This window comes from Hyla sarda, chromosome 13 (genome assembly GCF_029499605.1).
Source record: "Hyla sarda isolate aHylSar1 chromosome 13, aHylSar1.hap1, whole genome shotgun sequence".
NCBI lineage: Eukaryota > Metazoa > Chordata > Amphibia > Anura > Hylidae > Hyla > Hyla sarda.
This window is the reverse complement of record NC_079201.1, coordinates 20,692,630-20,711,994: the sequence shown is the minus strand read 5'-3', so window position 1 is coordinate 20,711,994 and position 19,365 is coordinate 20,692,630. Positions and strand designations below refer to the sequence as shown.

At 47.4% G+C, this 19,365-nt stretch overlaps 1 protein-coding gene across 6 annotated transcripts in view; it reads right to left on the bottom strand.

The window, feature by feature from the left end:
- Window positions 1–19,365, bottom strand: part of SLC38A10 (solute carrier family 38 member 10) — an 80,466-nt gene that overhangs the window by 18,047 nt on the left and 43,054 nt on the right. For all 6 annotated transcript variants that reach the window (XM_056549721.1, XM_056549722.1, XM_056549720.1 and 3 more), the window contains 3 exons: window positions 18,894–19,005; window positions 15,372–15,478; window positions 1,749–1,902 (listed from right to left, as the gene is read on the bottom strand). In XM_056549721.1, coding sequence (XP_056405696.1) covers window positions 1,749–1,902; window positions 15,372–15,478; window positions 18,894–19,005 — 373 coding nt within the window. The remainder of the gene's footprint in view (window positions 1–1,748; window positions 1,903–15,371; window positions 15,479–18,893; window positions 19,006–19,365) is intronic.

The window sequence follows — 19,365 nt, the reverse complement described above, 5'->3', positions numbered from 1 at the left end:
TTAGTTCAGCTTTCAGGTGCTCTGGTGGCTGGAGACTCTTTCCTAGAACTGTATCCACCTTTTCCAGCCCACCGGAGCACCGGAAAGCTGAACCAATTTATGCAGGATAAGTCAACTGCTTAGCCGAGAAGTTCGTGACGAATCAAATTTACTATAAGTTCGCTCATCTCTACTCACTACCATCCACTGGAATAGTGCAATACATAAGAAGAATAATAGAAGTAATTTACAAATCTGTATAACATTCTGGCACCAGTTGATAAATTTTTTATATATTTTCCAGCGGAGTACCCCTTTAAAGGGGTAGTCCACTGGTGAAAAACTTATCCCCTATCCTAAGGATAGGGGATAAGTTTGAGATCGTGGGGGGTCCGACCGCTGGGGCCCCCTGCGATCTCTCTGTACGGGGCCCCGGCTCTCGGCCCAGATAGCGGGTGTCGACCACCGCACGAAGCTGCGGCCGACACGCCCCCTCAATACATCTCAATGGCAGAGCCGGAGATTGCCGAAGGCAGCGCTTCGGCTCTGCCATAGAGTTGTATTGAGGGGGCGTGTCGGCCGCCGCCTCGTGCGGAGGTCGACACGCCCCCTTCCCGCGGGCTGTCGGGGCTCCGTACAGAGAGATCGCAGGGGGCCCCAGCGGTCGGACCCCCCGCGATCTCAAACTTATCCCCTATCCTTAGGATAGGGGATAAGTTGCTCACCACTGAGTCACCACTGGATATCTCCTTTAAGGATTGCCTACACCACCACGGCGTAGGCAATCCTTAAAGGGGTACTCCACTGGAAAATATATATATATTTTTTTTAAATCAACTGGTGCCAGAAATTTAAACAGATTTGTAAATTACTTAATCTTAATCCTTCCAGTACTTATCAGCTGCTGAATCCTTCACAGGAAGTTCTTTTCTTTTTGAATTTCCTTTCTTGTCTGACCACAGTGCTCTCTGCTGCCACCTCTGTCCATTTTAGGAACTGTCCAGAGTAGGAGCAAATCTCCATAGAAAACCTCTCCTGCTCTGGACAGCAGGTGACAGAGGTGTCAGCAGAGAGCACTGTGGTCAGACAGAAAGGATCAGAAGCTGATAAGTACTGGGAGGATTAAGATTTTTTTTAATAGAAGTTATTTACAAATCTGTTTAACTTTCTGGCACCAGTTGATTTAAAAAAATAAAAATAAAATAAAAGTTTTCCAGTGGAGTACCCCTTTAATATAACAGACTGTCTGCTTCTGAATAAGATCTGCTGTTTGAAAGGGGTTATCCAATTATTAAAAACGTCTTCACTATCCATAGAACAGGGCCTGACTCTCCCCAATGAACCCTCCGGCCCGCACCTTCTGAGACGTACTCCTCTCGGCAGGGATGGCCTGTCCAGCCTATCACCGACTGAGGCGGGATATCATTGTGGCCGGTGATTGGTCGAGTGAGCCGTCACTGCTGAGAGGAGTAGGTGTCGAAAGGTGGGGGCTGGAGCGTGCAACAGGGAGAGTCAGGCCCTGTTCTGGAAATAAGGGATATGTTTTTAACAGCTGGATAACCCCTTAGTAATATGGGGTCCCAGAGATTGGGGGGGGGGCATGCTGGGAGTTGCTGTTTTGCAACAGCTGGAGGCCCCCTGGTTGGGAGGCACCCTGTCCAGGCATGCTGGGAGTTGTAGTTTTGCAACAGCTGGAGGCACCCTGGTTGGGAAACACTGTATTAGATTATCAACAATTCATTTGAATGACCATAACACACAAACCTGACCTGATATTTTGGGAATGTTCGGTTCCAGCTCGGCATCTTTAAACCCTTCTCTCTCCTGAAGATCTGCTTTGTTTTGTACGGCCGGCTCCTCAGGGACGGTCAATGTGGCGTAAGTGCTGATAACCAGAATCACCAGGCCGACTCCAAAGATAAACTAGATAGAAAGGAGAGAAGGCCAGGTAAGCAGCAGGCACAGGAGATGGGGGCACAACCTGCCGCTTTACTGGAGTCTAAATATTGGCAATGTAAACGGGGGCAGTTCATATTCACGCCACTGATGGGTATACGTAGCGCCACCTGCAGGCTGCATATGAAGTAACTTGAGTATATCAAATCAGCTGTCTAGCCAACATCCCCAGTGAGGCTCCGGGGTATCTACAATCCCCAGTGAGGCTCCGGGGTCATCTACAATCCCCAGTGAGGCTCCGGGGTTATCTACAATCCCCAGTGAGGCTCCGGGGTTATCTACAATCCCCAATGAGGCTCCGGGGTTATCTACAATCCCCAATGAGGCTCCGGGGTTCTCTACAATCCCCAGTGAGGCTCCGGGGTATCTACAATCCCCAGTGAGGCTCCGGGGTATCTACAATCCCCAGTGAGGCTCCGGGGTCATCTACAATCCCCAGTGAGGCTCCGGGGTTATCTACAATCCCCAGTGAGGCTCCGGGGTTATCTACAATCCCCAATGAGGCTCCGGGGTTCTCTACAATCCCCAGTGAGGCTCCGGGGTTCTCTACAATCCCCAATGAGGCTCCGGGGTTCTCTACAATCCCCAATGAGGCTCCGGGGTTATCTACAATCCCCAATGAGGCTCCGGGGTTCTCTACAATCCCCAGTGAGGCTCCGGGGTTCTCTACAATCCCCAGTGAGGCTCCGGGGTTCTCTACAATCCCCAATGAGGCTCCGGGGTTCTCTACAATCCCCAATGAGGCTCCGGGGTTCTCTACAATCCCCAGTGAGGCTCCGGGGTTCTCTACAATCCCCAGTGAGGCTCCGGGGTTCTCTACAATCCCCAGTGAGGCTCCGGGGTTCTCTACAATCCCCAGTGAGGCTCCGGGGTTATCTACAATCCCCAGTGAGGCTCCGGGGTTATCTACAATCCCCAGTGAGGCTCCGGGGTTATCTACAATCCCCAGTGAGGCTCCGGGGTTTTCTACAATCCCCAGTGAGGCTCCGGGGTTATCTACAATCCCCAATGAGGCTCCGGGGTTATCTACAATCCCCAGTGAGGCTCCGGGGTTATCTACAATCCCCAGTGAGGCTCCGGGGTTATCTACAATCCCCAGTGAGGCTCCAGGGTTCTCTACAATCCCCAGTGAGGCTCCGGGGTTCTCTACAATCCCCAGTGAGGCTCCGGGGTCATCTACAATCCCTAGTGAGGCTCCGGGGTTATCTACAATCCCCAGTGAGGCTCCGGGGTTATCTACAATCCCCAGTGAGGCTCCGGGGTCATCTACAATCCCCAGTGAGGCTCCGGGGTTCTCTACAATCCCCAGTGAGGCTCCGGGGTTCTCTACAATCCCCAGTGAGGCTCCGGGGTTCTCTACAATCCCCAGTGAGGCTCCGGGGTTCTCTACAATCCCCAGTGAGGCTCCGGGGTCATCTACAATCCCCAGTGAGGCTCCGGGGTTCTCTACAATCCCCAGTGAGGCTCCAGGGTATCTACAATCCCCAGTGAGGCTCCGGGGTATCTACAATCCCCAGTGAGGCTCCGGGGTTATCTACAATCCCCAGTGAGGCTCCAGGGTATCTACAATCCCCAGTGAGGCTCCGGGGTATCTACAATCCCCAGTGAGGCTCCGGGGTTATCTACAATCCCCAGTGAGGCTCCAGGGTATCTACAATCCCCAGTGAGGCTTTGGGGTTATCTACAATCCCCAGTGAGGCTCCAGGGTATCTACAATCCCCAGTGAGGCTCCAGGGTATCTACAATCCCCAGTGAGGCTCCGGGGTATCCCTTTTTAGCTACAATGATTCTCCTGACAATTTTTACTTAAAAAGGGGTTATCCAGGAAAAAAATTTTTTATATAAATCTCAATTGGCTCCAGAAAGTTTAACAGATTTGTAAATTACTTTTATTAAAAATCTTAATCCTTTCAGTACTTATGAGCTGCTGAAGTTGAGTTGTTCTTTTCTGTCTAAGTGCTCTCTGATGACCCGTCTCGGGAACTGTCCAGAGTAGAGGCAAATCCCCATAGCAAACCTCTTCTGCTCTGTGCAGTTCCCGAGACAAGCAGAGATGTCAGCAGAGAGCACTGTTGCCAGACAGAAAAGAACAACTCAACTTCAGCAGCTGATAATTATTGCAAGGTTTAAGATTTTTTAATAGAAGTCAGTTACAAATCTGTTTAACTTTCTGCATCCAGTTGATATTTAAAAATACATTTTTTCCTGGAATACTCCTTTAAATTAGGCATTTTATAAAGCTAATGGGAAATCCACCTAAAAGGGAGATCCTGACCTGAGCTACACGTTAGCCGCTGCGGTGATATTCCCCCCCGCAGGGGCATGGTCCTCATGGCGGGGAACACGTTAAATGTCAGCCACAAGCGCGGATTCCCCCCGTGAGCGCAGGGCTGACAGCGTGAGGAGACATGCTCCATCCTCCCGCTGTCATCTTGTCCCCCCATGAAGCTTCGGCTATCACAGCAAGAGACATCCTCTTGCTGTGGTAGCTGAAGTTGCACTGCAGTGAGTGGTGTTTGGGGATGAATATATATATAGGTCACGTGACACGCGCACACCCACCTCCCCGCCCCCGCTGTAACCAATGCTCAAGGACTGAAAAGGGGGCTGAGTCACCCTATCACATTCTATGGCAAAACACATCTACGTTCGTTTAGAGCGTCCGGTGCAGCGCCGTAGGTTCGTGATGTCACGGCCGCACCCCGCTCGTGATGTCACGACCACGCCCCCTCAATGCAAGTTTATGGGAGGGGGCATGACGCCCCTCCCATAAACTTGCATTGAGGGGGCGTGGCCGTGATGTCACAAGCAGGGCATGGCCGTGACATCGCAATTCATCCGGCATGGAGCGAAGTTCGCTTCGTGCACCGGATGTCTGGGGTGCCGCATCAGTCCCCCGCCATCAGACATCTTATCTCCTGTCCTTTGTCTAGGGGCGGAGTACCCCTTTAAAGTGAACCCATCATTATAACCAAACTTCTGACATGCCATTGTGACAAGTCATAAGTTTGCATCGGTGAGGGTCTGGGTGCCAAGACCCCCACTAACTCCTAGAACAAAGCAGCAAAAGTGCTCAGCTGCGCGCGCTGCACCCCTTCATGTCTGCACACTGGGCTGTATATGGCAAAAAAAAGTCTACGTGACTTACAGAATAGAGAAATTACTGAAGTCTCAGACTTCTATTGTAAATCCATATACCACTTGTTATAGCAGCGCTGAGCGGAGATTAAAGGGGCACTCCGGTGGAAATTTATTTTTATTTATTTTTTTCAATCAACTGGTGCCAGAAAGTTAAACAGATTTGTAAATGACTTCTATTAAAATGTTTTAATCCTTCCAGTACTGATTAGCTGCTGTATACTACAGAGGAAGTTCTTTTGTTTTTGGAACACCGTGCTCTCTGCTGACATCATGACCACAGTGCTCTCTGCTGACATCTCTGTCCATTTTAAGAACTGTCCAGAGTAGGAGAAAATCCCCATAGAAAACATATGCTGCTCTGGACAGTTCCTAAAATGGACAGAGATGTCAGCAGAGAGCACTGTGCTCGTGATGTCAGCAGAGAGCTCTGTGTTCCAAAAAGAAAACCATTTCCTCTGTGGTATTCAGCAGCTAATAAGTACTGGAAGGATTAAGATTTTTTAATAGAAGTAATTTACAAATCTGTTTAACTTTCTGGCACCAGTAGATAAAGAAAAAAAAAAAAAAAAAAGTTTTCCACCGGAGTACCCCTTTAAGGGGGCACAGTGTGTGCAGCTACATGCTTCTTCCCCTTCATTGTAGCGATCAGTGGGGGACTTCGCACCCAGACCCCCACCAATGCAAACTTCTCACATGTCACTATGACATATCAGAAATTTGTTCTAATGATATAGTACACAGAAACTCTGGGAAATCTCTGACACTGCAATGTGCCACCCTCATGGCAGTCAGACTCACTAATCTGCTCCATTAAAGGGGTACTCCGGTGGGAAACAATTCATTTTAAATCAACTGGTGCCAGAAAGTTAAACAGATTTGTAAATCTTAATCCTTCCAGTACTTATCAGCTGTGGAATGCTCCACAGGAAGTTCTTTTCTTTTTGAATTTCCTTTCTGTCTGACCACAAGTGCTCTCTGCTGACACCTCTGTCCATTTTAGGAACGGTCTAGAGTAGGAGCAAATCCTCATAGCAAACCTCTCCTGCTCTGGACAGTTCCTGACATGGACAGAGGTGTCAGCAGAGAGCACTGTGGACAGATAGAAAATAATTTAAAAAAGAAAAGAACTTCCTGTGTAGTATACAGCAGCTAATAAGTACTGGAAGGATTAAGATTTACAAATCTGTTTAAATTTCTGGCACCAGTTGATTTAAAATAAATTGTACCCCCTTTAAATATTTTGAGCCTGGGGCTATAGCACAATGTTTTACAGGAAGTCACATGGATGATCTGACGACACAGGACGCACCTACCGACCCCAATGCCATCTACATCCCGGAGCAAATGAACAGACATCAATTCTCTCCTAGCTCTATGTAACCTATAGAGCAGCGGTCTTCAACCTGCGGACCTCCAGATGTTGCAAAACTACAACTCCCAGCATGCCCGGACAGCCAACGGCTGTCCGGGCATGCTGGGAGTTGTAGTTTTGCAACATCTGGAGCTCCGCAGGTTGAAGACCACTGCTATCGAGGGTTAATCGTTTCCTTTGGGATCCCTACTCTTGCTGTAAATTAGGAAGGTCTTCCCTCCCATGGTGTAATCTGGGCGCGAGAGTTATTAGTGCAATGACCTAAATTTCCTAAGACCGCGGCTGCGGATTCCCCTTTTACCCTGTATAGCTGCTGCATGGTTACAAATGGGATGTGGAGGTAAAATAAGGTCATCGTAACAAACAGGCGCTTCTGCCTGGGCCTGCTGGGACCTGTGGTTCAACACTGAAATATTCACTTACTTGTGGAGCTCCCATAAGTTTCACAGGAAAGTGCTATAAAGATGAAGGACATGGCCATGAATTACAGAGAGGAAGCTGTTTTAACCCCTTAAGGACACAGGACGTAAATGTACGTCCTGGTGAGGTGGTACTTAACGCACCAGGACGTACATTTACGTCCTAAGCATAACCGCGGGCATCGGAGCGATGCCCGTGTCATGCGCGGCTGATCCCGGCTGCTGATCGCAGCCAGGGACCCGCCGGCAATGGCCGACGCCCGCGATCTCGCGGGCGTCCGCCATTAACCCCTCAGGTGCCGGGATCAATACAGATCCCGGCATCTGCGGGAGTTCGCGATTTAAATGAACGATCTGATCGCCCGCAGCGCTGCTGCGGGGATCCGATCATTCATAACGCCGCACGGAGGTCCCCTCTCCTGCCTCCGTGCGGCTCCCGGCGTCTCCTGCTCTGGTCTGTGATCGAGCAGACCAGAGCAGGAGATGACCGATAATACTGATCTGTTCTATGTCCTATACATAGAACAGATCAGTATTAGCAATCATGGTATTGCTATGAATAGTCCCCTATGGGGACTATTCAAGTGTAAAAAATAATTTAAAAAAATGTAAAAGTAAAAGTAAAAAAAAAGTGAAAAATCCCCTCCCCCAATAAAAAAGTAAAACGTCCGTTTTTTCCTATTTTACCCCCAAAAAGCGTAAAAAACATTTTTTATAGACATATTTGGTATCGCTGCATGCGTAAATGTCCGAACTATTAAAATAAAATGTTAATGATCCCGTACGGTGAACGGCGTGAACGAAAAAAAAATAAAAAAAGTCCAAAATTCCTACTTTTTTTTAATACATTTTATTAAAAAAAATATTATAAAAAGTGTATTAAAAGTTTTTTATATGCAAATGTGGTATCATAAAAAAGTACAGATCATGGCGCAAAAAATGAGCCCCCATACCGCCGCTTATATGGAAAAATAAAAAAGTTAGAGGTCATCAAAATAAAGGGATTATAAACGTACTAATTTGGTTAAAAAGTTTGTGATTTTTTTTAAGCGCAACAATAATATAAAAGTATATAATAATGGGTATCATTTTAATCGTATTGACCCTCAGAATAAAGAACACACGTCATTTTTACCATAAATTGTACGGCGTGAAAACGAAACCTTCCAAAATTAGCAAAATTGCGTTTTTCGTTTAAATTTCCCCACAAAAATAGTGTTTTTTGGTTGCGCCATACATTTTATGATATAATGAGTGATGTCATTACAAAGGACAACTGGTCGCGCAAAAAACAAGCCCTCATACTAGTCTGTGGATGAAAATATAAAAGAGTTATGATTTTTATAAGGCGAGGAGGAAAAAATGAAAACGTAAAAATTAAATTGCCAAAATGGGCTTAGTCCTTAAGGGGTTAAAGGGGTACTCCGTTGGAAAACTTATTTTATTTTATTTTTTTAAATCAACTGGTGCCAGAAAGTTAAACAGATTTGTAAACTACTTCTATTCAAAAATCTTAATCCTTCCAATAGTTATTAGCTTCTCAAGTTTTCTGTCTAACTGCTCAATGATTATGTCACGTCCCGGGAGCTGTGCATGATGGGAGAATATCCCGGGAGCTGTGCAGTTCCTATGGGGACGTGAGTCATCAGAGAGCAGTTAGACAGAAAACAGCAACTCAACTTCAGAAGCTAATAACTATTGAAAGGATTAAGATTTTTTAATAGAAGTAATTTACAAATCTGTTTAACTTTCCGGAGCCAGTTGATATATAAAAAAAAAGTTTTGGCCTGGAATACCCCTTTAAGATAGATCAGTGTTTCCCAACCAAGGTGCCTCTAGGAACTGTTCAGAGCAGCATATGTTTGCTATGGGGGGGGATTTTCTCCTACATAAAATGGACAGAGATGTCAGCAGAGAGCACTGTGGTCATGATGTCAGCAGAGAGCTCTGTGTTCAAAAAATAAAAGAATTTCCTCTGTAGTATTCAGCAGCTAATAAGTACTGGAAGGATTAAGATTTTTTTTAATAGAAGTAATTTACAAATCTGTTTAACGTTCTGGCACCAGTTGATTTAAAAATAAATAAAAATAATAATAAAAAAATAACTTTTCCACCGGAGTGCCCCTTTAATGTACATTATATGTAACTCTCTATTATACTGTATAACGATTATGCAGTTTTCCAATAACGAATATATTTCGCTATCGTCTAAATATTCGGGAAATCGCGAAGTGACGATATTTGCGGTAAAAATTTGCAATTCGAATATTCACGTTCAACACTAGGCACTAGGAGGTGAATTAGGCAAAAGTGTTGGCAGACTATACCCCTCCAACCTGGAGTAGGCTAAGCCTACTACAGCCTAAGCAAGTGTTTCCCAACCAGTGTGCCTCCAGCTGTTGCCCAACTACAACTCCCAGCATTTCTCTTCCAACCCGTTAAAAGGGTACTCCACTGGTCAGTGTTCGGGCGCGCTGCGTGGGTCGGTATAAGTTATCGGCTATCGACCTAAAAAGGTCACAGATTATCGGTATTTGCCCTAAAAAATCCACATCGGTCGATCCCTAGTGAAAACCGGATGGAATCGTACGCATACTCTATGCGTACGATTCCATCCGGTTTTCACTAGGGATCGACCGATGTGGATTTTTTAGGGCCAATACCGATAATCTGTGACCTTTTTAGGCCGATATGATAATTTCCTGAACGGTTCCCATTGACTCCCATTAACGTTTCAATATGGTTTTTGGTCCGGGTGGTAGGCTACGGTTTTGGGGACAGGAAAAAAAACTGACAAAACTGTACAGGATGCAAAATGGACACAACCGGACGCATTTTTTGGCATATGGTTTTCAATGGGGAGTCAGTGCATACGGTTTTCAATGGGGAGTCAGTGCATACGGTTTTCAATGGGGAGTCAGTGCATACGGTTTTCAATGGGGAGTCAGTGCATACGGTTTTCAATGGGGAGTCAATGCAAACGGTTTTCAATGGGGAGTCAGTGCATACGGTTTTCAATGGGGAGTCAGTGCATACGGTTTCCAATGGGGAGTCAGTGCATACGGTTTTCAATGGGGAGTCAGTGCATACGGTTTTCAATGGGGAGTCAGTGCATACGGTTTCCAATGGGGAGTCAGTGCATACGGTTTCCAATGGGGAGTCAGTGCATACGGTTTTCAATGGGGAGTCAGTGCATACGGTTTTCAATGGGGAGTCAGTGCATACGGTTTCCAATGGGGAGTCAGTGCATACAGTTTCCAATGGGGAGTCAGTGCATACGGTTTTCAATGGGGAGTCAGTGCATACGGTTTCCAATGGGGAGTCAATGCATACGGTTTTCAATGCATACGGTTTTCAATGGGGAGTCAATGCATACGGTTTTCAATGGGGAGTCAGTGCATACGGTTTCCAATGGGGAGTCAATGCATACGGTTTTCAATGGGGAGTCAGTGCATACGGTTTCCAATGGGGAGTCAGTGCATACGGTTTTCTATGGGGAGTCAGTGCATACGGTTTTGCATACAGTTTTCAATGGGGAGTCAGTGCATACGGTTTTGCATACAGTTTTCAATGGGGAGTCAATGCAAACGGTTTTCAATAGGGAGTCAATGCATACGGTTTACAATGGGGAGTCAATGCAAACGGTTTTCAATGGAGAGTCAGTGCATACGGTTTTCAATGGGGAGTCAGTGCATACGGTTTTCAATGGGGAGTCAGTGCATACGGTTTTCAATGGGGATTCAATGCATACGGTTTTCAATGGGGAGTCAATGCATACGGTTTTCAATGGGGAGTCAATGCATACGGTTTTCAATGGGGAGTCAATGCATACGGTTTTCAATGGAGAGTCAGTGCATACGGTTTTCAATGGGGAGTCAGTGCATACGGTTTTCAATGCATACGGTTTTTAATGCATACGGTTTTCAATGGGGAGTCAGTGCATACGGATTTCAATGGGGAGTCAATGCATACGGTTTTCAATGGGGAGTCAATGCATACGGATTTCAATGGGGAGTCAATGCATACGGATTTCAATGGGGAGTCAGTGCATACGGTTTTCAATGGGGAGTCAGTGCATACGGTTTTCAATGGGGAGTCAGTGCATACGGTTTTCAATGGGGAGTCAGTGCATACGGTTTTGCATACGGTTTTCAATGGGGAGTAAATACAAACGGTTTTCAATGGGGAGTCAATGCATACGGTTTTCAATGGGGAGTCAATGCATACGGTTTTCAATGGGGAGTCAATGCATACGGATTTCAATGGGGAGTCAATGCATACGGATTTCAATGGGGAGTCAGTGCATACGGTTTTCAATGGGGAGTCAGTGCATACGGTTTTCAATGGGGAGTCAGTGCATACGGTTTTCAATGGGGAGTCAGTGCATACGGTTTTCAATGGGGAGTCCGTGCATACGGTTTTCAATGGGGAGTCAGTGCATACGGTTTTCAATGGGGAGTCAGTGCATACGGTTTTCAATGGGGAGTCAATGCATACGGTTTTGCATACGGTTTTCAATGGGGAGTAAGTGCATACGGTTTTCAATGGGGAGTCAGTGCATACGGTTTTGCATACGGTTTTCAATGGGGAGTCAGTGCATACGGTTTTCAATGGGGAGTCAATGCATACGGTTTTCAATGGGGAGTCAGTGCATACGGTTTCCAATGGGGAGTCAATGCATACGGTTTTCAATGGGGATTTAATGCATACGGTTTCCAATGGGGAGTCAGTGCATACGGTTTTCAATGGGGAGTCAGTGCATACGGTTTTCAATGGGGAGTCAGTGCATACGGTTTTCAATGGGGAGTCAGTGCATACGGTTTTCAATGGGGAGTCAGTGCATACGGTTTTCAATGGGAAGTCAGTGCATACGGTTTTCAATGGGGAGTCAGTGCATACGGTTTTCAATGGGGAGTCAGTGCATACGGTTTTGCATACGGTTTTCAATGGGGAGTAAGTGCATACGGTTTTCAATGGGGAGTCAATGCATACGGTTTTCAATGGGGAGTCAGTGCATACGGTTTTGCATACGGTTTTCAATGGGGAGTAAGTGCATACGGTTTTCAATGGGGAGTCAATGCATACGGTTTTCAATGGGGAGTCAGTGCATACGGTTTTCAATGGGGAGTCAGTGCATACGGTTTTCAATGGGGAGTCAATGCATACGGTTTTCAATGGGGAGTCAGTGCATACGGTTTCCAATGGGGAGTCAATGCATACGGTTTTCAATGGGGATTTAATGCATACGGTTTTCAATGGGGAGTCAGTGCATACGGTTTTCAATGGGGAGTCAGTGCATACGGTTTTCAATGGGAAGTCAGTGCATACGGTTTTCAATGGGGAGTCAGTGCATACGGTTTTCAATGGGGAGTCAGTGCATACGGTTTCCAATGGGGAGTCAGTGCATACGGTTTCCAATGGGGAGTCAGTGCATACGGTTTTCAATGGGGAGTAAGTGCATACGGTTTTCAATGGGGAGTCAGTGCATACGGTTTTCAATGGGGAGTCAGTGCATACGGTTTTCAATGGGGAGTCAGTGCATACGGTTTCCAATGGGGAGTCAATGCATACGGTTTTCAATGGGGATTTAATGCATACGGTTTCCAATGGGGAGTCAGTGCATACGGTTTTCAATGGGGAGTCAGTGCATACGGTTTTCAATGGGGAGTCAGTGCATACGGTTTTCAATGGGAAGTCAGTGCATACGGTTTTCAATGGGGAGTCAGTGCATACGGTTTTCAATGGGGAGTCAGTGCATACGGTTTTCAATGGGGAGTCAGTGCATACGGTTTCCAATGGGGAGTCAGTGCATACGGTTTTCAATGGGGAGTCAGTGCATACGGTTTTCAATGGGGAGTCAATGCATACGGTTTTCAATGGGGAGTCAATGCATACGGTTTTCAATGGGGAGTCAATGCATACGGTTTTCAATGGGGAGTCAGTGCATACGGTTTTCAATGGGGAGTCAATGCATACGGTTTTCAATGGGGAGTCAATGCATACAGTTTTCAATACGGTTCCGTACGGTTTTCCAATTGAAAATGTATACGGGAACTGTATTTGAAAAACGTGGTGTGAACCCGGCCTAAGGATTGTCAGACGTGGAGAATTTTCTAAACCAGACGAACCCTTTAATGACTGAACTTTACAAGTCTGACTGCTCAGTGTGGTTCCTCATCAGGTTTTAGAAGCAGGATCCAGGTGTCGCTGGCCTTCAGGGGGTCACTAAGTGATCACGTTGTCAGCTGGAATTGAGGGCCGCTAACAATTTAAAGGGACAGTCGCAGGTTCTCATCTCTTCACAGCCCTGATAATTTGCCCTTTTCAACTTCCGCTCGCCTGTAAGGACTTAGGCATCTCTCTCGCTCTTAACTAAGCCAAGTCAAGGCCCAGGGCTTCCGGAACTGGTGTAATTAACTACTCGTTGGCAGAATTACAAGGCGTTGGCGAGCCTGGCTGTAACATCTGTACTGCACAGGGACCTGAGGAGCTCACAGCTGCACATAACACAGGGCTGTCTATTTAATCCTGCTGGATGTCTATATACACATAACACTAGGAGAGTGTTTTCCAACCAGGGTGCCTCCAGCTGTTGCAAAACTACAACTCCCAGCATGCCTGGACAGCCTTCGGCTGTCCAGGCATGCTGGGAGTTGTAGTTTTGCAACAGCTGGAGGCACCCTGGTTGGGAAACACTGCTGTAAAGGTAAAACGTTAAGACCCCCAACCCCAAAAAATATTACAGACCTCAAACTAGACTTCAAAATTTCACACCCAGGACCAGACCCAACAGAGATACCCTGGTTGGAAAACACTGCACTAGGCAGTCTATTTAAAGGGGTACTCCACTGGAAAACACTTATTCATTTTTTAAATCAACTGGTGCCTGAACGTTAAACAGATTTGTTAATTACTTCTATTAAAAATCTTAACCCTTCCAGTACTTATCAGTTGCTGTATGCTCCACAGGAAGTTATTTTCTTTTTGAATTTCCTTTTTCTGTCTGACCACACTGCTCTCTGCTGACACCTCTGTCCATTTTAGGAACTGTCCAGAGTAGGAGCAAATCCCCATAGCAAACCTCTTCTGCTCTGGACAGTTCCTGACATGGACAGAGGTGTCAGCAGAGAGCACTGTGGTCAGACCGAAAGGAAATTCAAAAAGAAAAGAACTTCCTGTGGAGCATACAGCAGCTGATAAGTACAGGAAGGATACATTTTTTTTTAAGTAGAAGTAATTTAGAAATCTGATTAACTTTCTAGCACCAGTTGATTTAAAAAAATAAATAAATAAAAAATACAGTGTCCCCCCGAGCTACGATGGCCCCGACATACGATAATTTCAACATGCGATGGCCTCTCAGAGGCAGCATCAACATACGATGCTTTTGTATGTCGGGGCCATCGCATAAACGGCTATCCGGCAGCGCAGACTGCTTCAGCTGCCGCCAGATAGCCGTTTACGGTGCCCCGTGTGCTCTGGTGATGGTCTCCTACCTGTCCTCAGGGCTCCGGAGCGTCCTCTTCATGATCCCCTGCATCGCCGGCGCTCTGCATCATTGTCATCACATCGCCAAGCACGCCGTCCCGTTATCCAATAGGAGCGGCGTGCGTAGTGACGTGATGGCGGCGACGGAGAGCGAGGATCCTGGAGAAGCAGAGGAAGTCGGGGACGCGGCCACAGCGATGGAGAGCGACATCAAGGGCAGCGGTGACAATCCAGAGCGGCGGGGACAGGTGAGTATGACTTCCGATACTTATCATTGCACGGATCCCTCAACATACGATGGTTTCAACAAACGATGGTTCATTTGGAACGGATTATTATGGTATGTTGAGGGACCACTGTATATAAAATATATGATAATATAATATATATATATATATATATATTCACACACACACACACACACAAATAGAGATAAACAGGTACCTGCACTCACCGCGAGGAAACAGCAGACCGACTCTTCTGGACTCTAGGATATACCCGGCATCAAGCTGGTAGCAGGGCGCTCAGAGTGGAGGCGACTGCCGGCAAAGTTCCGCGCAAGACGCGCTTCTTCCGGCCTCTTACGCTTCTTACGAGTCCAGAAGAAGCGCGTCTTGCGCAAAACTTTTCCGGCAGTCGCCTCCACTCTGAGCGCCCTGCTACCAGCTTGATGCCGGGTATATCCTAGAATCCAGGAGAGTCGGTCTGCTGTTTCCTCGCGGTGAGTGCGGGTACCTGTTTATCTCTATTTGTATATTGTTGAGTGACTTTGGATTTCTTGGTCCCCAGCACCCCCGGACTCAAGGGCACTAGGACTCCGCGTGGCCACAGTGATAGTTCGTTAGGCTCCATATTATATGCTGTTATACAGCTGGGATATAGGTGTCGGTCCCTCTTTACAGCAGTGCCCTCTGTTTTGTGTTTGTCTATATATATATGTTTTCCAGTGGAGTACCCCTTTAATCCTGCTGATTAGATACACATAACTTCCTTCTATCGGATTGGGGAACACAGACCTGAGATGTTAGGCCCTTCTTGTGGATCTTCTTATAGATGATGGCAGGGCAGATGAAGCAGATCATGCTCCCCATAGTAGCTCCAGTAAGTCCGAGGATGGTCTCCACTAAGGAAAATCAAAGAGTAGTATGATCATTGCATATATACACATACTAAATATTAGTCTATCACTATCTAAAAATCCTGAATATTTGACAATCCAGCTCCCTCAAAAGGAGACAATTAAGCTAATACAATCCAACCTTGTCACAGCACCCCCCATTAATTGATGGTATGGCTGTGCACCACTCTAACCCCCTATGATACCCCTATATCCTAATAGGCAAATGGACAGTGGTTGTGCTTATAGAAAGCACATTTATCCCCTTAAAGGGGTACTCCGCACCCCTAGACTCCACCCCGTGTGACGTCACACCCCGCCCCCTCAATGCAAGTCTATGGGAGGGGGGCGTGACGGACCCCCCATAGACTTGCATTGAGGGGGCGGGGCGTGACGTCACACGGGGCGGAGTCGTGACGTCACGCTCTTCTGCCATTGTGGTCGGGATCCGAAGCCTCCAGCGTTGCCGGAAGCCGTACAGGTGGGTGCTGCAGCCGAGATCCTGGGGGTCCCCAGCAGCGGGACCCCAGCGATCTGACATCTTATCCCCTATCCTTTGGATAGGGGATAAGATGTCTAGGGGTGCGGAGTACCCCTTTAAACGACCACAGATGTATATTTATGTCCCTGGCCGGCTCCCGATCTGTGGGGTCCCGGCTGCTATCAGTAACCAGGACCCGCGGCTAATACTGGAAATTGCCGACGGGGCTGGTGTCCGGTATTAACCCTTTAGACGTCGCGATCAGAGTCGATCGCGGCGTTTAAAACGGGAGAATATGTTGCCGGTAGCGCCAGGTGCGCCGCGGCGTCTCGAACAGCTGAGAGGACAGCGGGAGGCTCCCTACCTGGCTCCACGTAGTACTACACCATTTATCAAATGCTTGTATGAATTTACAATTACTAAACCAATGACCACTGGATCCAACTGGACAATTGCCCGTTTTACTGTAAACTCAGTTTTTTAAAATTCTCATAGATTTCAGACCCACTCCACCCATCACCGTTGATACCAAGTGACTCTAAAGCAGTGTTTTTTCAAGAAGGGTGCCTCCAGCTGTTGCAAAACTACAACTCCTAGCATGCCCGGACAGCCAAAGGCTGTCCGGGCATGCTGGGAGTTGTAGTTTTGCAACAGCTGGAGGCACACTGGTTGGGAAACACTACTCTAGAGAGTAGCTTAGATAGAAGTCAACATTTACCCAACATCACTATGAGTCTGTTTGGCTGAGTCACTTCAGCGCTGCCAATGTATTTTATTGATTGTCTTTGCCAGACGTGTGTTGTAACCTCACACACTCTCTGGGCCAAGTCAGTGTTGGCACAAGCAGCAGCACAGTCTGTTCTCACCCTTGTGCATAGAGTAGAAGACGATGACATGGACACACTTGGAGCGTAACTTTGTACCTTATATTTGTGCAATACCTGGAGAACACACCAAGGGGGCACTGTCTATTAACAGAAGACATAGTGCCCTCTGCTGCCACCTCTGTCCATGTCAGGAACTACCAAGGGCAGGCGCAAAACCCCATAGCAAACCTCTCCTTCTACGGACAGCCTCTGACAGCGGCGGCAGCAGAGAGCACTGCTGGAAAGACTACATGACTTCCTCCAGGACATAAAGGATAAAGATGGATGAAAGGGTTAAAGGGGTACTCTGCCCCTAGACATCTTATCCCCTATCCAAAGGATAGGGGATAAGATGTCTGACAGCGGGGGTCCCACCGCTGGGGACCCCTGCGATCTCTGCTGCGGCACCCCAGACATCCGATGCACGGAGTGAACTTCGCTCCGTGCTGGATGACTGGCGATGTGGGGCGGAGGCTCGTAACGTCACGGTCACAGCCATGCCCACTCGCTATGTCCCAGCCACGCCCCCACTCGCTATGTCCCAGCCACGCCCCCACTCGCTATGTCCCAGCCACGCCCCCACTCGCTCTGTCCCAGCCACGCCCCCACTCGCTCTGTCCCAGCCACGCCCCCACTCGCTCTGTCCCAGCCACGCCCCCACTCGCTCTGTCCCAGCCACGCCCCCACTCGCTCTGTCCCAGCCACGCCCCCACTCGCTCTGTCCCAGCCACGCCCCCACTCGCTATGTCCCAGCCACGCCCCCACTCGCTATGTCCCAGCCACGCCCCCACTCGCTATGTCCCAGCCACGCCCCCACTCGCTATGTCCCAGCCACGCCCCCACTCGCTATGTCCCAGCCACGCCCCCACTCGCTATGTCACAGCCACGCCCCCACTCGCTATGTCACAGCCACGCCCCCACTCGCTATGTCACAGCCACGCCCCCTCGCTATGTCACAGCCACGCCCCCTCGCTATGTCACAGCCACGCCCCCTCGCTATGTCACAGCCACGCCCCCTCAATTAAAGTCTACGGGAGGGGGCGTGATGCACCCGAGACACTAAACGAATGCCGGGTGCAGCAGGGAGATTGCGGGGGTCCCTTGGATAGGGGATAAGATGTCTAGGGGCGGAGTACCCCTTTAGGATTTTTAAATAGATGTAATTTGCTAATCTGTATATAGCTTTCTGCCATTAGTCGATTTGAAATGTATTTACATTTTTTTTTATCTGAGTACTTCGGTATACAAAAACTTTGGCTCTTCTTCTAAACGGAGCATGTCACCACTACACAAAGCAGCGGCCGACACGCCCCATCAATGCAGTTCTATGGGAATGCCGGAGATTGCTGATAGAGCTGCACTGAGGGGGCTTGTCGCCTGCCGCTTCGGGTTGTGACATGCTCCATTTAGAAGAAGAGCTAAAGCCCTGTATGGGAGATCGCGTACAATTATTCCCTATCCCGGAGTACTCCTTTAAGTATCTTTGAAAAAAAGAGTCCTTAAAGGGGTACTCCGGTGGAAATTTATCTATTTATTTATTTTTTTTAAATCAACTGGTGCCAGAAAGTTAAACAGATTTGTAAATTACCTAATCCTTCCAGTACTTATTAGCTGCTGCATACTACAGAGGAAATTCTTTTCTTTTTGGAACACAGAGCTCTCTGCTGACATCACGACCTCAGTGCTCTCTGCTGACATCTCTGTCCATTTTAGGAACTTTCGAGAGCATCATATGTTTTCTATGGGGATTTTCTCCTACTCTGGACAGTTCCTAAAATGGAGAGAAATGTCAGCAGAGAGCACTGTGCTTTTGATGTCAGCAGAGAGCTCTGTGTTCCAAAAAGAAATGAATTTCCTCCAGAGTATTCAGCAGCTAATAAGTACTGGAAGGATTAAGATTGTTTAATAGAAGTCATTTACAAATCTGTTTAACTTTCTGTTGATTTAAAAAAACTATTTGTTTCCCACTGAGTAGAACTTTAAATGTAACAACTGCAACAAAATGTAGTGACTGAGTCCAAATATAATGGGCGACCTATCGCCTCTTCTAACAGAGAACAGTTCTGGGAATTACCATTCGGTATCAGGATTCCTCCAATCATGGTGCCAAACACGACAACCAAGGTCAAGGCTTTGAAGCGTAATGGTGGCATGTATCCCCCAGCAGCGAAGGTGCCGTCTTTTTGCTATAAGAAAATAAAACAGATAAGATTTTTGAGCAGCAGAGACATAACATGCGGGCGCGGTATTGCTTCCTGTTATCGGCCATTTCCAAATCTGTTTTATGGACTATGACCGTGAACTCCAAACTGTGAACCCCCAGATGTTGAAAAACTACAACTCCCAGCATGCTGGGAGTTGTAGTTTGCAACTAGAGATGAGCGAACTTACAGTAAATTCGATTCGTCACGAACTTCTCAGCTCGGCGGTTGATTACTTTTCCTGCATAAATTAGTTCAGCTTTCCGGCGCTCCGGTGGGCTGGAAAAGGTGGATACAGTCCTAGGAGACTCTTTCCTAGGAATGTATCCACCTTTTCCAGCCCAC